Source organism: Rhyacophila brunnea, unplaced genomic scaffold (assembly GCF_057557595.1).
Source record: "Rhyacophila brunnea isolate RB1 unplaced genomic scaffold, BYU_Rbru_1.0 scaffold_20, whole genome shotgun sequence".
NCBI classification, from domain to species: domain Eukaryota; kingdom Metazoa; phylum Arthropoda; class Insecta; order Trichoptera; family Rhyacophilidae; genus Rhyacophila; species Rhyacophila brunnea.
In genome coordinates, this window is record NW_028232860.1 from 6,854,872 (window position 1) to 6,873,539 (window position 18,668).

Genomic DNA, 18,668 nt, shown 5'->3' on the forward strand with positions numbered 1-18,668 from the left:
CACCACTGTTTTTTTTTATAGTATTTTTATTTTCCACGATGGCCGAGCGGCTTACGCAACGGCTTATAATGTCGTGGGTCCCAGCTTAGAATCCTGGGTCTGGCAAATACACGCCATAATGTTTTTCAATATGTGCTTGGAGGCAGAGTATGGACCTAATAGGTTGAGCAAGTGACCAACATCTATTTCACGTAAATATTTTAATACGAACCTCCACTCTGTGGGGGCCAATGACATAGTGGGGGCACATAATTATTATGTATGCTCTTATTAGGATCGGACATGGTTAAATAATAAATAATATTTTGCTTACAATAATTTATTGAAAATAATAATAATGATTGATAACATTGATCGTCATGTAAAACGTAATGAGAGAACCAGTTGCAAAGAATAGAACTTTTGCGGGTTGAGGAAGGATCCATACAGCGTAAGCCAGCATGTGTCCAATTCTTGAGATGGTGAAGAACCTCATTAAGAAAATTACAACATCAACCATAGACTATAGATACAGACTATAGAGACATCAACATATGTTTGCCGCTGCCGGCGCTCCATTGGCACGCAAGTCAGACGATTTACAGTCTTCGGACTTTTTTTTCGCGTGGAGCACCCCAGGTCTGCGGACTTTTTAATCCGCAGACCAGGCTCGTTGGATTTCAAACATGTTTGATATTTTACTCGCCGAGCCGCTGAAATTCGTACGTTCACCACGCTTTACCGTCACATTATTTATATCTATGCCGACGGACGACAGCGCCATATATTAGTCTATGAGCGCCATCATTATTTTACTGTCATTCAAAGTGTTCGGACATCGAAAACAACAATGGTAGATCTACGAGTGCATTCGAAAAGTTTCTTGGAAGATTTTATTAGTTGTTTTAAAGACAACCCGTCGTTGTGGAAGACGACCAGCCCACTATACAAGAATCGTGATGCCAAGTCCTTGGCGTATGCGGAACTTTTGGAAATATTAATCAAAGTGGAGCCGCAGGCAACGGTCAACGATGTCAAAAAGAAAATACAGACATTGAGGTCGGGTTACAGAATGGAGAGAAATAAAGTAAGGACATCATATCGAAGCGGAGCCGGCACAGACGCAGTATATCTACCCAAACTGTGGTACTATAAAAATTTGGAGTTCTTGAACGACCAAATGGAAGGTACGTGGGAATGCTTTAAAGCTATTTATTATACACGTGCAGATTATGAAATTGTCGTAGCTCTGAAAGTGACATCGCATTAGATTAGCTACTATTAAGCAATTAAAACATACAGCTATGAATCATTTCTAGTCACAATAAAATTACTTATTCTTTGCTGAGGTAGGTAATAAATAATAATAATATATAGGTACGAGGGAATGCTTTAAAGCTATTTATTATACACGTGCAGACTATGACATTGTCGTAGCTCTGAAAGTGACATCGCATTAGATTAGCAACTATTAAGCAATTAAAACATACAGCTATGAATCATTTCTAGTCACAATAAAATTACTTATTCTTTGCTGAGGTAGGTAAGAAATAATAATATATAGGTACGATCATGGCGGTGGAAGCGCGGCTTATTGAGTCGTGGTCGGGTCCCAGGTTCAAATCCTGGGTCTGACAAGTACACATTGAATTTCAATTTGTGTATGAGTCAGAGTATGGACCTAATATGTTGAGCAAGTGGCTGACATCCATTTCTCGTAAAAACAAAATCTGTCAATACAAACCTCCACTCCGTGGAGGTCCATATTATGATCGGACATGGTCGAAAGAAGAAGAAAAGAAATGATCATAAAATCAAAAATCGCTCGAGTTAGGTTCCTTCAGAGACAATCAATAAATCGTCAATCATCAATCAAAATTAATGGTACAGTTTGGTTATGAGGAATACAGCGGAAAACACATTTTGAAAATACCCGATATACTGGATTACACCAATTATACCAATATCAATATTAACCGTATGAAGGAATGGGTACTTAGGGGAGAGATAATAAAAAACAAGTTTGAGTATTATGTTGTATTTTAACAATTTACATTTTGTTTTACAGAATCGAGCTCAATATCCAGCATGGTGGACGATTTGGAAAACATGTCTCCTGATGAGAGTTACTCCAACTCGTTAAACAACGAAGATTGTATTGAGGTAAAACATTTTAACTAAATTGTTACATTGGTTTAATTTATCTATTGCTTATCATACTTTCTTGCCATGTGACAGCCCCGGTAGTATTAAAATATTTTTCGAAATCTCCTCGCGCTTTCTTAGCATTGGCGGAATCTAGCAGCTAAAATGCCAAAAACATTTTCTATAATTCGCCTGGCTCTGCATGTCCGATAATTATATATTCTTTTACTGTGATTTAATTGCCTTTGTGAATACGGCTTTATGAAATCGTTACGTAATGCAAAGGCTTCATCGCCAATATAAACAAATGGCAGTGCATCAGAATTAGCAGTAGGTTTTTTTGGTGCAGGTATTTTTAATCTGCCTTCGTCTAAACGTTTGAAAAAATCAGATTTTCTCATTACGCCTCCATCAGAAATACGTCCATTTGTTCCAACATCAACATAAATAAATTCATAATTAGCATTTGCAATCGCCATCAAAACAATGCTGTGGAAATGTTTGTAATTATAAAAGTGGGAGCCGGCGCCTGCAGGTGGCACGATTGCAATGTGTTTCCCATCAACTGCGCCCAGGCAATTTGGAAATTGCCATTTACTATTAAATTCTTCTGCAATCGTCTCCATTTCTTCGTGCGTATCAGGGAACTGCAACAAAAAATAATCAACATTTTATTTACAGATAGAATATTCGCCTTCAACATCCACGTTGTCGACTACTCCAAGGTCGAATCTCAATAGAGCACCAGAACCCCCATCGTTCAAACGAAAAAAATCGAATGATAGCGCCAACAAAGTGTTAGAATTAATCACCGACAAACTAAGCAAGACTGAAGATGAATTTGATGTTTTTGGCAAAATGATGGCCATGAAACTACGATCGATGTCACAGGGACAAAGATTGCTGGCCGAGAAGCTGATGCATGAAGTTGCCTTTATGGGACAAAGTGACAAAATAATGCCAGCAACTACTGTTCATACTCAACCAGTTTATCGTATATTAAGCAAAAATGTACAAAAGCCGGTATAATAAATTAATGTTTTTTGTATGAATAAATATCTTGTAAAAATGTTTGTTTTTTTGTTTGTTTTTATGCCTATAAACCTTAGCTTAAGGGGGGACATGCTCGTCGAAGGTCAAAATTGAGTTTTTATTGTAATTTCAAACCATGATCCTGGACACTCCTTAAACGTTGTAGATAATATATTTATATAATTTTGAAGCCTTATTATCCTTTATAGTTATTTTAGACATTTAATGACTGCATAAAGTATTTTTGTTACATAAAATAGTATTCTTTTAAACCTCTCGCTCTAATGTTTTAGAATATAGTCATATTTCGGTACATAACTGTGCAGTGGTGTTAAGATTTTTTACATTTATTAATTTTTAAACGCATTTATAAAACCATTAGTATAATTTATTACGAGATAATTTTTGTAAAATATTCACGATAAAAAATTATATTGATAATCTCTGTGATCCCAAATTTGACAAGAATTAGACATTTTATTATTCAAAAAATCGGCAAGATTAACACATTTGAAGATGATTCTAAAAATATTTATTATAAGCTATGTCTTTGACCATTCAAGTGTGATAAACATCTTATGAATAATGATTGCTTTATAATAATTATTGACCTAAGAATAAGGTAGTGTTTTTTTGAAATACGCCATTTCTTTTGTCATTCCCTAGTGGTTAAGCTACAACATACGGCCGTAGCCATAAATTTACAAACTATAATTAAAGTAAGGAGTAAAATTATGTTAACGCGCGTGTTTGAACATGTACTTAACCGTTTTTTTTTTTTTTTTTTTTTAAACGGTACATGTTCAAACACGCGCGTCAATATCATTTTACTCCCTACTTCAATTATAGTTTGTCAATTTATGGCTACGGCCGTATGTTGTAGCTTAACCACTGGGGAATGACAAAAGAAATGGCGTATTTCAAAAAAACACTACCTTATTCTTAGGTCAATAATTATTATAAAGCAATCATTATTCATAAGATGTTTATCACACTTGAATGGTCAAAAACATAGCTTATAATAAGTATCATTAGAATCTTCTTCAAATGTATAAATCTTGCCGATTTTTTGAATAATAAAATGCCTAATTCTTGTCAAATTTGGGATCACAGAGATTATCAATATAATTTTTTATCGTTAATATTTTACAAAAATTATCTCATAATAAATTATGCTAATGGTTTTATAAATGCCTTTAAAAATTAATAAATGTAAAAAATCTTAACACCACTGCACAGTTATGTACCGAAATATGACTATATTCTAAAACATTAGAGCGAGAGGTTTAAAAGAATACTATTTTATGTAACAAAAATACTTTATGCAGTCATCAAATGTTTAAAATAACTATAAAGGATAATAAGGCTTCAAAATTATGTAAATAGATTGTCTACAACGTTTAAGGAGTGTCCAGGATCACGGTTTGAAAATACAATAAAAACTCAATTTTTACCTTCGACGAGCATGTCCCCCCTTAAGCGATTCAACAAATGGTAAGTATTTGAGCTATGTTAGCAAACCTATATTATTATGTGGCCTCATTTAGAAATCAAATTCCATGCTTGCTTTTCGAAGAATATGACTAGTATTACAATACATTCAACAGGAATAATTAAGCAGCTTGCTTACAGCCTATATGGAGAGTCCTGGCTAGGTACAGCATTCTAATGGTCTATTGAATATTTAGCATGTCAACGATGGCCTTATTTGTGACTATATATATACCTATCTCAAATGCATCTTGTCTGCCATTCTTATGATGTTGCCGTCTATGATTTATATAGGTAAAACAATCCACTAAACGTTCACTTTATAAGACCAACCAATGTCTACTTGTTAATGATATATTTGTAAATTTGCCCAACTTTATTAGATGACGTATAATATAATACACACCTTGAAATATTCTCCTTTCAAAACGTCAATGATGACTTGGCAAGTTTCGGGAATTATCTTGCCCAGAGTTTGTCTTCCAATCGCAGTTCTATAATGCAAGTCAGTGAATGTTCCGCCGGCAGCCAAAAATCTCAGGGTTGCACATAATCTATCATGAGGAGAAATAGCTTCCCTCATCATAGTATTTTTTTTTTAATAAATGGGGAGACCAAATTATACAGTTCTGTGTATACATCCTCCGACATTCGCAAATAATTGCGGAAATCGCTCGGTTGCAAACGCAATTCTCGTATTAAATTTGTGTGGGATAATGTCGTTCGTTTCCTTATCCAATGTTTCACCCAGTATTTGTGTACCCTTTGCTTCGTTATTACATTATCTGCCACCCAATAACCCAAAAAACATAAAACGTCGGTATCATTTAACGCCATCACGATTTAACTGTCAGATATACGTATATTATCTATGCTGTCAAAGTCGACTGTTTTACTCGTCAAATTAATTATATACTCGTTTCGTTGAACGTCTGTTGGCCAGTAGCAGAACGTAGAAAAATCTGAAGACTTATTGTCGTCGGACTTTTGGCTCGCCAATGGAGCGCTGGCATTTGATATTTTACCTCCGAGTTGCCAGACTTCGTCCGTCGATCGCAATGCAAATTCGATTTTATATTAATACGCAATCATTCGGACCGCAAAAAAATCTGTAATTGTTTTAAACATTTTCATTGATTTATTTGTTAATTTACACATTATAAAATGAGAGATTTACCAATTATTTTTTTATTTGTATTTATGAAATTCATAAAAGAAAACGTAAATCTTGTGTTGTTTTCACTGCTATATTATTTTACGCAAGTCTACATATAAATAATACAAAATTATAGGGTTATCAGAAGACATTACGATAATCGCAATTTTTGACTTTTGACAGCTCGACTTTTTTATTCGTTCATTGATCAGTAGCAGGGCATAGACAAATCGGACGATTTATTGTCCACGGACTTTTGGCTCGCCAATGGAGCGCTGGCATAACCCGACAAGAACCGTGTTTTATTTAGACATGAATTTTATCTCAGTACTATACTTACAACCCAAAGAGGTTGGGCAGTTTTTAATATACGACAATATATTTCCGATACAATATTTCACGGTGATACGGCGAACTGCATACGTAAAAAATTCCGAACACGGTTCCTGCCTGGCTTCCAGTAAACAGACTTGTACCCAAATTACGAATAGGTACACATCCAAAAATAAATTTAAAGTGTTTTATGGAAATATAATTTCAGGGTGAAAAAATAAAATTATGATTTCGCCCGGAAGAGCTCAGCCTCAAAAGAAAGCTCACGGCGAACTGTGCTACGGTGAAATGTAATACGTACAATTTACATGTAACCGCAGGAACAGCGGCATTTTTCATAGTCGATTTCGACAAAATGTATGAATTCAAGAATGATAACCTAACTTAACCTAACAAATAATCCAGAAATCAAAATTCAAAATTTGTTTGCCGCTGGCTTCCATACAAATCGTAATTTCTTTTATACGTCCCACATTACCGTGAGAATTGTTAGTTTTTGAATGAAACTATAATAATAGTATAATACGCATTTAAAAAAACTCAATACTTACCTAGGTCGTTTATAAATTATATTATTTTGAACCAAATAAAATATTAAAATACACTAGAAACATTTTTTTAATTAGGTAATTTAATGGTACAAAAGTATAAAAACAATTAATTATTATTATTTATGTCACATTTTATACCTAGTCATTTTAGTAGTTAGCTACTTGGCTAGGAAATTAGAAACACAACTTTTTTATTATACAAAATAAGCAGGTACTAAAGTCCATACCTAAAGGTGACCTTCTAAAAAAATAACATTTTTTGTTTATTTTTACAAGAATTAAAGCAGTTACTCAAGTTTAAGTTCAAGTTAAGTTCAAGTTTAAGTAATATCAAGTTTATTATTAGGTACCAACGTCTTTTGGGACAGGATGATGCGGTATCATAAACATTTATTTATAATTTTCTTCTGTCTATTACTGACTAGGTACATGACTAACTTCTGACATTCTTTGGGTTTGACAAAAAAACAATATTGCTTCGAGTATTCGATTTTTGTCTCGGGGGTGTCAACAAAAAATATCAAAATTAATCACGCACGTACGCACACGTAGAAACTGTTAAAATTAATTGAAATTATAATTGAATTTTATAAAAAAAAGTGTTTGGTTTCTAATTTCTGGTTTCTCATTTTTACACGATCTAAGAATATTTTCATCCGACGCCATGACAAAACAAATCGACGTGCGCACACTTCGACTATCGGTCTCCGATTGGCGAGTCCAGGCGACGAGTGAGAAATTTCGTCACACCTACTGTTGAAAATTATTTGCCGTTTCACTGAAGTACGCTCTTAACATAATTATGAAAAATCAGCACAACGGCTTTTCTTTTCTTAACTAAATTCGATGATAATGTTGACAGCCATGTAAATCGTGATGCCGAGGCCAACCAACCAGGCGCTGACTCTGGAAGGCTGCGGCAAGACCACAACAGCATAAACAAATGTGTGAACAATTCTGGCGATGGTAAACGTCTTCATCAGCAAATTGTAAAATGCAGCTGAAGGAGCAATCAATCCGTAGATGGCACTCACGAAAAGAAATGCTGGGATACTTTCGAGGTCGTTAAGGTGAGCTCTGAAATGAGAAAGACACAAATAAGTATTATAATTATTTATCAAATACGAGAGAGAAAATACGATTATGTATACGAGCAGTAAGTGTGAGGCCTCAGTGCCGGCGTTCGGCGCAGCGTTGAGCGTTATGCGCAACTCAAACTTATAACCGTATAAAATGTATAACCAAAAAAAGACATTGTCTACGAACATTTTCACACACCGTTATACGTTTGAGTTGCGCAAAACGCTCAACGCTGCGCCTAACGCTGCCACTCAGGACGTACACGGCTGCAGACACACACCATTGCAGTGGACGTGCGTCGACGCAGGGTCTTATTTGATTCCAATTGCATCCGATTAGAATCATCAATTAGATTTGTTTTTATCTAATTGGTGATTATAATCAGATGCAATTGGAATCAAAGACCTGGAGTGCGTCTACGCACGTCGACTGCAATGCCGTGTGTCCATAGCATGGGGCGGGTGAGTGATGTAACCGCCCCGGTCGCAGCCCTAGTGGGGGCCCAGAAGCACAGTTTCGTTGACCATGCAGAAAAAAATCAGTTTTCCCATGTTAAGAACAAAGTAGTGATAATAATAATAACATATTTAGAATCCGTAGATTTTGGAAAAAAAAATGTTGACCATAGTTTCTGAATATGTATTAAGGCTATACTTCAGCTGAGGCTTGGTCTAAAAAGATCGTGCAGATTGTGCAAACGACGCGTGACGAACAAAACATAATTTGTCATAAAAATTCGACATGTATCCATTTAATGTTATGTTTATTGTTATATTAGTAATAATAATAATAATATATTCATTGACATGTTTTCTCTTTCGAGTAAATGCGTAACGTTTTTTAGTCATCTTTACACGATTTATGAATATATTCCTCCGATGCCATCACCAAACAAATTGACTTGCTCACAGCTCGACTATCTCTCTCCGATTGGCAAAGAGTGCGAAATTACGTCCCACCTATTGCTGAAAATTATTTGCCGTTTCACTGAAGTATGCTCTTAAGTAAATGAAAGATTACTCTGCCTCCATAAGCAAAAGGCAGCTATTTGCCAAAGTCACATTTTGAGATAATGAGACATTCACGTTTCTAAACTTTTCTTAAGAAATTTTTCAATAATGCGGATGAATCTTTTAATTATGTTATAAGCAAAAACCAGTATATTTTCAATAGATTGCTGTGTTTTTTCTTATGAATCTCGTTACACTGTCTTCTTGTTTAGAATAACTACCATTTTTGTGAAAAAAAAAAACGAAAAACAATATGTCGATTGAAATAATTTTTATACTGTTATGTCAAATGGTTCAGAATTTCACGTATGTACGATACGTATATCTGTACAATAACTCACTTTGTGATTTCTGTCAAAAAGCTGCCCTTTTCTTTATGGGGGCAGTATGAAAAATAATTGTCCCACGTCTCTGGAGTCATTATTCTTAGATATTATAATAATATCTAATTCAAACTCCGTCTTGTATGTGCAATGAAGAATGTTATATTCCTAAATTTTGAAAAAAATAATAAACGAATTAAATATTGTCAACAAGTGCAACATACAATTTGGAGATCATAGATAGTACCTATTCAATAGATATTCTTAATAAAAATATAAATAAAATTACTAGATAAAAATAACTTTTTATATAAGGTGCATTGGGGTAATTCCGAATATGGGTATATTCCAAAAATTCTACCAATCGAAGCGATATTTTCCTATTGGCAATAATTAGTCTAGACGCCATGTTCATTGTGCTCGCCTCGTTAGTCATCGCTAGTCGCTAGTGTCAACAATGCGTGCATACCATCAAGTTTTTTCGGATAATTGTTTTTCGCGCCATTTTTGCTGATTCGTAATTACCCCAACTTGCATATCTCAGAATTCTGGTAAGTTATTTGAGAATAAGTGATTGCTTTTACGATATATAATCGTTTTTTACGAATTTGTGAGAGGAACACAACGTCCTAGCTGTATTTTTAATTTTTTTTCGGAAATACCCCTTTGGGGTTATTTCGATATATATTCATTCCGCAATAGCCCACTTAACTTTTTCATAGTAATTGGCAGTGATTCTCAATATGTAAAGAAACTAAAATTATATCTAATTTAGATGTACATAATATACTTAATTAAATTAATATTAAAGTAAGTAAATTTAGCATCGTCCTAATAAGAAGCTATCGCACGTCCTATTATAATCTTGGGTAAGTGCGGTAACACCAGCCTTCACTTAACAGCATAACTAGTGTACCGACATCATGAGCGAATATAGCGATTCTGATAATATAGATTATCTTGATTTTGAAGAATTGATGGATGAATACTCTGAAGATGATTTTAAAATATACAAGGAAGAACCAAGGTCACAAAAAAACAAAAGATGTGAAATATGGTGAAAGTTTAACTGACGAAAAGATACTCATCAACAACGATTCAAATTCTCTCTGTACTAAGAGTAAAGGTGTTAAAGAAAATCAAGCGGATAAAACAGACAAAAAAAACGAAGAGAAAAGACACATTGAAAGAGATGACAAAGACAACGTTGATGTTTTTATAAAAGGAAAAAATATGACAACTAGAGAAGACTCAAAAGAAAAAGACAAAAATGAACAACTGCTACTAAAACTGAAAAATAAAGATATAGTATACAAAACTCAAGAAAAGGACCCTGCCATGAAGGAAAATTATAAATTAAATGATTCAGTGCTTGTCAGATATTCAATCAAAAAAATGGAGATTGGGTTCATAGAAGAAATAATAAAACATGAGGAAACATACTTCTCTATCAACTTCTTAAAAACTATGAGACCACACCAGCAGCTAACCTTTATTACGACCAAAAGAAAAGATAGTGACAACGTTCCAGAGTCATTAATAGTGAAGAAGATAGATAAACAAAAAAAAGTGCCGATGAAAAAGAATATTACTTATGTAATGATAAAGATAGAATTTATTTTGACTGATTGCGTACCAAACCAATAGATCATTATTATGTATATGTGAGGCTTTCAGACCATGTCTTAAGCAATTCTGTTATGTTTTTTTAAGAGTGTAGCCCGCATTTTAGTTTTAGGTTTGCTAGCAGGAATAAATTATAAGTTTATGCCATAAAAGTAGATGAAAATGATTAAAAAGACAAGTTCCGACTTTGATTTAACATTTTTAATGTTGACTAATTTAATTGTATGGGTATGAAGAAAGTTTATTTTGCTATGCAAAAAGCAGTAAGTAAACAAAAGATATCTTTATAAAAAATATTGTTCTATTAAGGTAGTCAAATAAGAATGTAGACTCAAATAATTTTTTTTATATTATTAAAATTATCATTTTCTTTGATTTTCCTCGTCTTTATTTTATTGATTTAAGGTGGTAGGTACTTGTATCATATTGGGATATTTTTTCTCATTATTTGTCACCGGTGGGAACAAAACTGGTAGTGACAACCGGGAATAAACCTGCCCTTTTTCATCCCGTTCCACAATCCCTATAATTCTAAGTACTTAACTGAAATGTTGAGAACCACTACCTTTTTTTGGGGTAATTCCGAACTAATAGTATCAAAAGTTAGGGATTATGGATACTATTAACAAAATTGATGATATCTTGTGTTAGGAGTAATTACGGTCGAAAAAGAAAGGTAAACCTTCGGTCAAAGTGCAATAAAATCAACTTTTGAATAATTTCGGAATTACCCCAAGATAGTTCGTAATTTCCCCAATGCCAAAAAAAGTGACTCAATATTTCAAATTCTCAATTTAAAGAACCCAACTATATATTCCAGAATCTAATATATATGTATCATACATCTTTTCTTTAAGTACACAGAGGTAAAACAATAATGGCAGTAAATATAAAACACTTTGAATAATTAACCGAAATATATTATAACCTCTAGCCATCTCATAGAAATTCCTGTCGGAATTACCCCAATGCACCTTACCTACAACGTTTTTAAATTTTCTGTTGAATTATTATACTCAAACTTGTACTTGATGTGAAGTAAATAAAAAAACAAACAAACAAACAAATATAGAATACTGAAATGTCATTTTGATTTCCATAGTAACGCACGGCAATATATTAATAATTTAGTTGCTAGGACCACCCCCTTAGCAACCAATAATAGTCTTTAACTTTTTACGGATTTTTCTGAAATGACTTTCCATACAAAACAGAATTAACTGAAAATGAATTCAATTCTGCTTAAGGGGGGACATGCTCGTCGAAGGTCAAAATTGAGTTTTTATTGTATTTTCAAACCATGATCCTGGACACTCCTTAAACGTTGTAGATAATCTATTTATATAATTTTGAAGCCTTATTATCCTTTATAGTTATTTTAAACATTCGATGACTGCATGAAGTATTTTTGTTACATAAAATAGTATTCTTTTAAACCTCTCGCTCTAATGTTTTAGAATATAGTCATATTTCGGTACAGAACTGTGCAGTGGTGTTAAGATTTTTTACATTTATTAATTTTTAAACGCATTTATAAAACCATTAGTATAATTTATTACGAGATAATTTTTGTAAAATATTCACGATAAAAAATTATTTTGATAATCTCTGTGATCCCAAATTTGACAAGAATTAGGCATTTTATTATTCAAAAAATCGGCAAGATTAACACATTTGAAGATGAATCTAAAGATACTTATTATAAGCTATGTCTTTGACCATTCAAGTGTGATAAAAATCTTATGAATAATGATTGCTTTATAATAATTATTGACCTAAGAATAAGGTAGTGTTTTTTTGAAATACGCCATTTCTTTTGTCATTCCCTAGTGGTTAAGCTACAACATACGGCCGTAGCCATAAAATGACAAACTATAATTAAAGTAGGGAGTAAAATTATGTTAACGCGCGTGTTTTAACATGTACCTAACCGAATTTTTTTTTATTTTTTTTTTAAACGGTACATGTTCAAACACGCGCGTCAATATCATTTTACTTCCTACTTCAATTATAGTTTGTCTATTTATGGCTACGGCCGTATGTTGTAGCTTAACCACTGGGGAATGACAAAAGAAATGGCGTATTTCAAAAAAACACTACCTTATTCTTAGGTCAATAATTATTATAAAGCAATCATTATTCATAAGATGTTTATCACACTTGAATGGTCAAAGATATAGCTTATAATAAATATCTTTAGAATCATCTTGAAATGTGTTAATCTTGCCGATTTTTTGAATAATAAAATGCCTAATTCTTGTCAAATTTGGGATCACAGAGATTATCAATATAATTTTTTATCGTGAATATTTTACAAAAATTATCTCGTAATAAATTATGCTAATGGTTTTATAAATGCGTTTAAAAATTAATAAATGTAAAAAATCTTAACACCACTGCACAGTTATGTACCGAAATATGACTATATTCTAAAACATTAGAGCGAGAGGTTTAAAAGAATACTATTTTATGTAACAAAAATACTTTATGCAGTCATCGAATGTTTAAAATAACTATAAAGGATAATAAGGCTTCAAAATTATATAAATAGATCATCTACAACGTTTAAGGAGTGTCCAGGATCATGGTTTGAATATACAATAAAAACTCAATTTTGACCTTCGACGAGCATGTCCCCCCTTAAAGATGGGTAAAAGTATGAAAAGAATGCATTGGCACCGTGTTCTGATATATTCTAAAAGTTTCAAATGTCTAGCTAGTCGGGAAGTTAGTAAAAATCGATTCCAAGATTTGTACCGGACAAACAAGAATACGAGTTAATAAAAACGTTGTAAAAAATAATCTATTTAATTCAATACTATTATTAGGACAACATTGCAATTTGCAATAACAATAATGTTTCCCCCGTAACAATAAGTTCATAAATTAATGTAGATACCTTTTTGATCTTTCCACATCGGCATCATCATGTTTCAATATAGATTTTTTGTTTCCAAAGCATGCTAAGTCTTCAGGATTTGAAAATATCTGAAAAGAAAAATATATTTTACAATCAAAAACAGGTTTAATTTAAATTTCAAATTCATTTCAACCTTTGTATGCGTGTGCGCGGTGACTGGTGTGTAAGCGCGAGTGTCAGTTTGTATTCATGTAAATTGTACCGAGATGATAAAATTGCGCGTTGTTCAGCATTACATACCTAATACTCTACTGTCTTTCCCTTGTATTTCAGTAGTTTTTATTACGTTGGTATTTTGTAAGTGTTTTGGTACAAGTCGGTTAACAGGCTGGAACCGCGCCAATTTTCATAGCCGATTTTGGCAAAAATCATGCGTTCAAGAATGAAAGCCTAACCCAGTGGTCGGCAAACCACAGCTCGCGAGCCACATGTGGCTCTTTGGCCCCTTGGGTGTGGCTCTGCCACAAATGACCACGTACGGGCTAAAACAGTGAAATATATAACAGTCAACATGTCTTCAAATATAACCAACCAGCAAGTCGAAGATCTTAAATTGGTTTCAACTTTATCAATAGCAGTTAACATGACTCTTGTGACATACACGATACACCACAAGTTTCACGTTTTGTACAATTTATTTCATTTACAGGTCCAAAGGAAGAAGTTGTAGGATTATTGCCATTCAAATATCAAACACGGATATTGCAAATGCTGTAATTGAGTGTATGGAAAAACATCATATTCCACTCGATAAAATTGTGTCAATTTCAACAGCAAGTATGAGCTAAGTATGCTAACAACATACAAATCTGACTTATCCAAACTTTTCAAGGAGATGCAAGGCCATTGTTCACATTAAGTGTTTGTTAGTCATTGTCATGATTTAATTTTATAGATACCTTACCTACAATTCAATAAATAAGATCATTATGTATTAAGAATGATATGATGTTAACAGTGTATCTACCTATATACTATATAGTAGGTTTGAGAAATTTGGCTCTCAAAAAAAATCTCAATCGTTGTACTGTTGATATTTGGCTCTGTTGAATAATGAGTTTGCCGACCACTGGCCCTAACCTAACCCAATATATAATCCAGTACATCGGTTATTTTCAAAATTTGTTTTCCGCTGGCTTCCTGTAAATCGAAAAAAACCGTGTTTTATTTAGACATGAAAGAGGTTGAGCGGTATTTAAGGGGGGACATGCTCAGCGTACGTCAAAATGGAGCTTTTATGCTATTTTCAAAGCATGATCCTGGACATTCCTTAAACGTTGTAGATAGTCTATTCACATATATATTGAGACATTTTATTATTCAAAAAATGGGCAAGATTTACACATTTAAAGATACTTCTTAGGTCAATAATTATTATAAAGCAAACATTATTCGTAGAATGTTTATCACATTTGAATGGTCAAAGACATAGCTTATAATCAGTATCTTTAAAATTATCTTTAAATGTGTAAATCTTGCCCATATTTTGAATAATAAAATGCCTAATTCTGGTCAAATTTGGGATCACAGAGATTATCAATATATTAATTTTTTATTGTAAATATTTCACTATAATAATGTCGACATAAATTTTACTAATGGTTTTAAAAATGCTTTTAAAAATTAATAAATATAAAAAATCTTAACACCACTTCACATGGACGTACTGAAATATGACTATATTCTAAAACATTAGAGCGAGAGGTTTAAAATAATACCATTTTATGTAATAAAAATACTTAATGCAGTCATCAAATGTTTAAAATTAATATAAAGGATAATATGGCTTCAAAATTATGTACTTAAATAGATTATCTACAACGTTTAAGGAATGTCCAGGATCATGCTTTGAAAATAGCATAAAAGCACCGTTTTGACGTACGCTGATCATGTGGGCCGTTAATGTACGACCATAATATATTTCCGATACAAAATTTCACGGTCAACTGTGATATGGTGAACTGCATACGTGCAAATTTCCGGACATGATATTGGACATGGGTGAAGGTTCATAATGAAAGGAGATAGGTACGATTAAAATTAATAGCATAGCATAATACAAACCCCAAAACAATTACAATTAAAATTCCATCAAGTTACCTCAGTTGATAGTATAAGCTTTACAATATGATATATTATACCAATTAGCAATGGTAGCCAACATTTTGCTGCATGATTTCCAGGTTGTTCTATGTCACATTCAGTAAAATTTTCACGAGAGCAATTTGAAAGTTCACATTGAAATAATAAATTGTACCATCAATATATATATCGCTGTCTGATTCCCAGGTTGTTCTATGTAATTTTCTGTAAAATTCTCAGGAGAGTAATTTGATAGTTCACATTGAAATAATTGCACAAACTATAATATATTATATGAAAAACTGTGTTCAGTATATAAAAGAATGCTTAACTTATTTTCGAGATTATCGACAAATGCGTTCATAATTTTTATATTCTGACTAATGGGTTAAACAGAGTTCTGGAAATAGAACAAAATGGCATTAAAAAGTCATTTTTCTTAAAAATGTGAAATAGAACAACCTGCAAATTAGGCAGCGATTTGGCTGTTTGACTGATACTATCTCCTCAAATTTCATTCATTACGTGCACCAAAAATGTCTCCCTCATGCAATTTGACTTGGTAGTAATCAATTGTCATATAAATATAATATAATCGTTTAAAATGCTGAATAATATCTGTACATCAGCTTAATTTTGGTATTTGTTTTCATTGGCAAAATTTCAACCCCCTTGCTTATATTTTTATTATTATTACGTATGAAAATCTAGTTCACTTTAGTTTCCTTTTTACCCCACATATGGCAGGGTTAATCTTTTTTTAAAAACTAATAACTGTTTCTGCAAAAGTGCGCACTATTTTTGTCAGATTGCCCATAGCATACCTATACTATTATGGTTTGGTTAGGCAGGGTTTAATTGAATTTTAAAAACTAACCAGGACCATCTGTAAATTGTATTCTTAGTTCAATGATAACAAAAAATTATGACTAACAAAGTTTAATGTGCACTATTTATGTCGGACCTTAACAGCCTACCTCCACCCTTCGCAATTGGTATTCTTAGTTCAATGAAAACAAATAATTATGACTGACAAAGTTTAGTGTGCTCTATTTATGTCGAATCTCAATAGCCAACATCTACCCCTCGCCATTGAATTATAGCTATTATATAAATAGTAGTAGTGTGTGATTGAAGTAATTTAATATTTACGTTTTTCCATAGACGATGTTTTACTGTGATGGTGGCTGTTAGAAGCATTTTCACAATTAAAACTGCTGAATAATAGGCGTAGCTTTTAAAAATCGGATTATTCACAATGCCTGTCGTATCCATTTTTATTTCTTTTAATAATTTACTGATTGACACTGATTTTATTTCAAGATTGAAACGCAACTGCCAGAGCTGAGTCCAGCAGTCAAACTGATAACTAATTACAATATTAAGTAATCCAACAACATCTAATATTTTTTATTGGTGTTGTTAGTAGGTTGCTGTTGCTGTAGTGTGGTTAAATCCTCTGTTTCTTGTTTATAATAATTGAAGGTCATTCACATTCACATGACTTGTATTTTTATTACAAGGCCGTCACTAAATTTAATAGCTACCTGATTCCAGTGGCGCACCCAGGATTTAATATTGGGGGGGGGCAAGAAGGAGAATGTAAATTAGTCCCATAGGATCTTTTTCTTCTTCACAGCCTAATTTCTCGTTTATCGGCCTTTTGTCTATTGCACTCGGTGTACCTACACCATGGTCCCCACATCCTGAAACGGGCCCTCAGGCTAGGATATTTGGCGTCCCCCCTACCTACCGCTAAGATTAAAGGCAGTGTGAAACACTACATTAACGTTTTTCAAATTGTGTCTTAGTTCAAATTAAAGGTACTCATACAGTGAATTATTGGCGATTTTTAATATATCTACTTTAATAATGGAGCTGTCAATTATCGACACAAAATATTCAAAAAATATATTATTGCACAATTATATAATTGAAAATGTTCATAGCCATGAAGTACAATAGTGCCGCAGGCGACTTTTTTTACTATTAAAGCTAATTTATGATGTGTTTATCTCACTTATCTGGTCAACCCGACACGCCGGGTCCCCCAGGCTAGAGCCCTGTCAGGCCTCCCCAGCCATGACCTACACCACTCCGGAATTCGGGTGGACACCGAGAATTTTTTGACAGTTTCATTAGGAATTGGGTTTCTAAAAAAACCTGATATTAGTGTTTCGAAATTTTTGTGTTAGAAATTAAAATCTAAGAAATTTTTCTAAAAAGGGTGCTGGAGAATTACAAATATTTTTTTTTGCCGTGTTTTTATTTGTCTAATCCCAAAGGTATAGTTTATCGGCTTTCAATTTCAACGTTTAAAATCATTCTGATGCTTTTGGGGGGTGCCAGGGCCCCTAGGCCCCCCCCTGGGTGCGCCACTGCCTGATTCAACAGACAGCAGAGACATGTAGGTAGGTACACACATGTACTTATATAAAATATAAATAAATATTCATATCTACTGTATTATAAAATTATAATGTTTGCCTACATAATATAATATTAGGTTATTTCACTTTTGAAGCTAAACCAGGCAATTGCCGAATATTTGTGACGATTGACGCATTTCCCGCCAAATTTAATTAGTCGATTTTTTACATAACAAAATAAATGTTATGTAGGCACCATGGACTATCAGGACTATCACGCCGTGGGTCTCAGGTTCGATTCCTGGGTCTGACAAGTACACATATAGTTTTTCAATTTGTGTGTGAGTTTAGGGTATGGACCGAATAGGTTGAGCAAGTGGCTGACATCCATTTCTCGTAAAAAAAAAAAAAAAAATCTGTTAATACAAACCTCTACTCTGTGGAGGCCCATATGATCCTATTAGGGTTGGACATGGTCGAAAAAAAAAAAAGGCACCATGGCCCCCAGATCCTGAAGGGGCCCCCTAGGCCAGGATCTACGGCGGGCCCCCCTACCTATCGCTCAAGTTAA

General features: G+C 33.3%; 1 protein-coding gene across 1 annotated transcript; it reads right to left on the reverse strand.

The window, feature by feature from the left end:
• Positions 1-307: 307 nt before the first annotated feature.
• On the reverse strand, positions 308-17,174 carry LOC147071131 (microsomal glutathione S-transferase 1-like). The gene is made up of 4 exons (XM_085948101.1): positions 16,881-17,174; positions 13,626-13,714; positions 5,673-7,764; positions 308-680 (listed from the first exon to the last, which is right to left on the reverse strand). The coding sequence occupies exons 1-3, from the start codon at positions 17,001-17,003 to the stop codon at positions 7,521-7,523; spliced, it is 456 nt and encodes a 151-aa protein (XP_085804227.1). The 5' UTR covers positions 17,004-17,174; the 3' UTR covers positions 308-680; positions 5,673-7,520.
• Between the last annotated feature and the right edge of the window lie 1,494 nt (positions 17,175-18,668).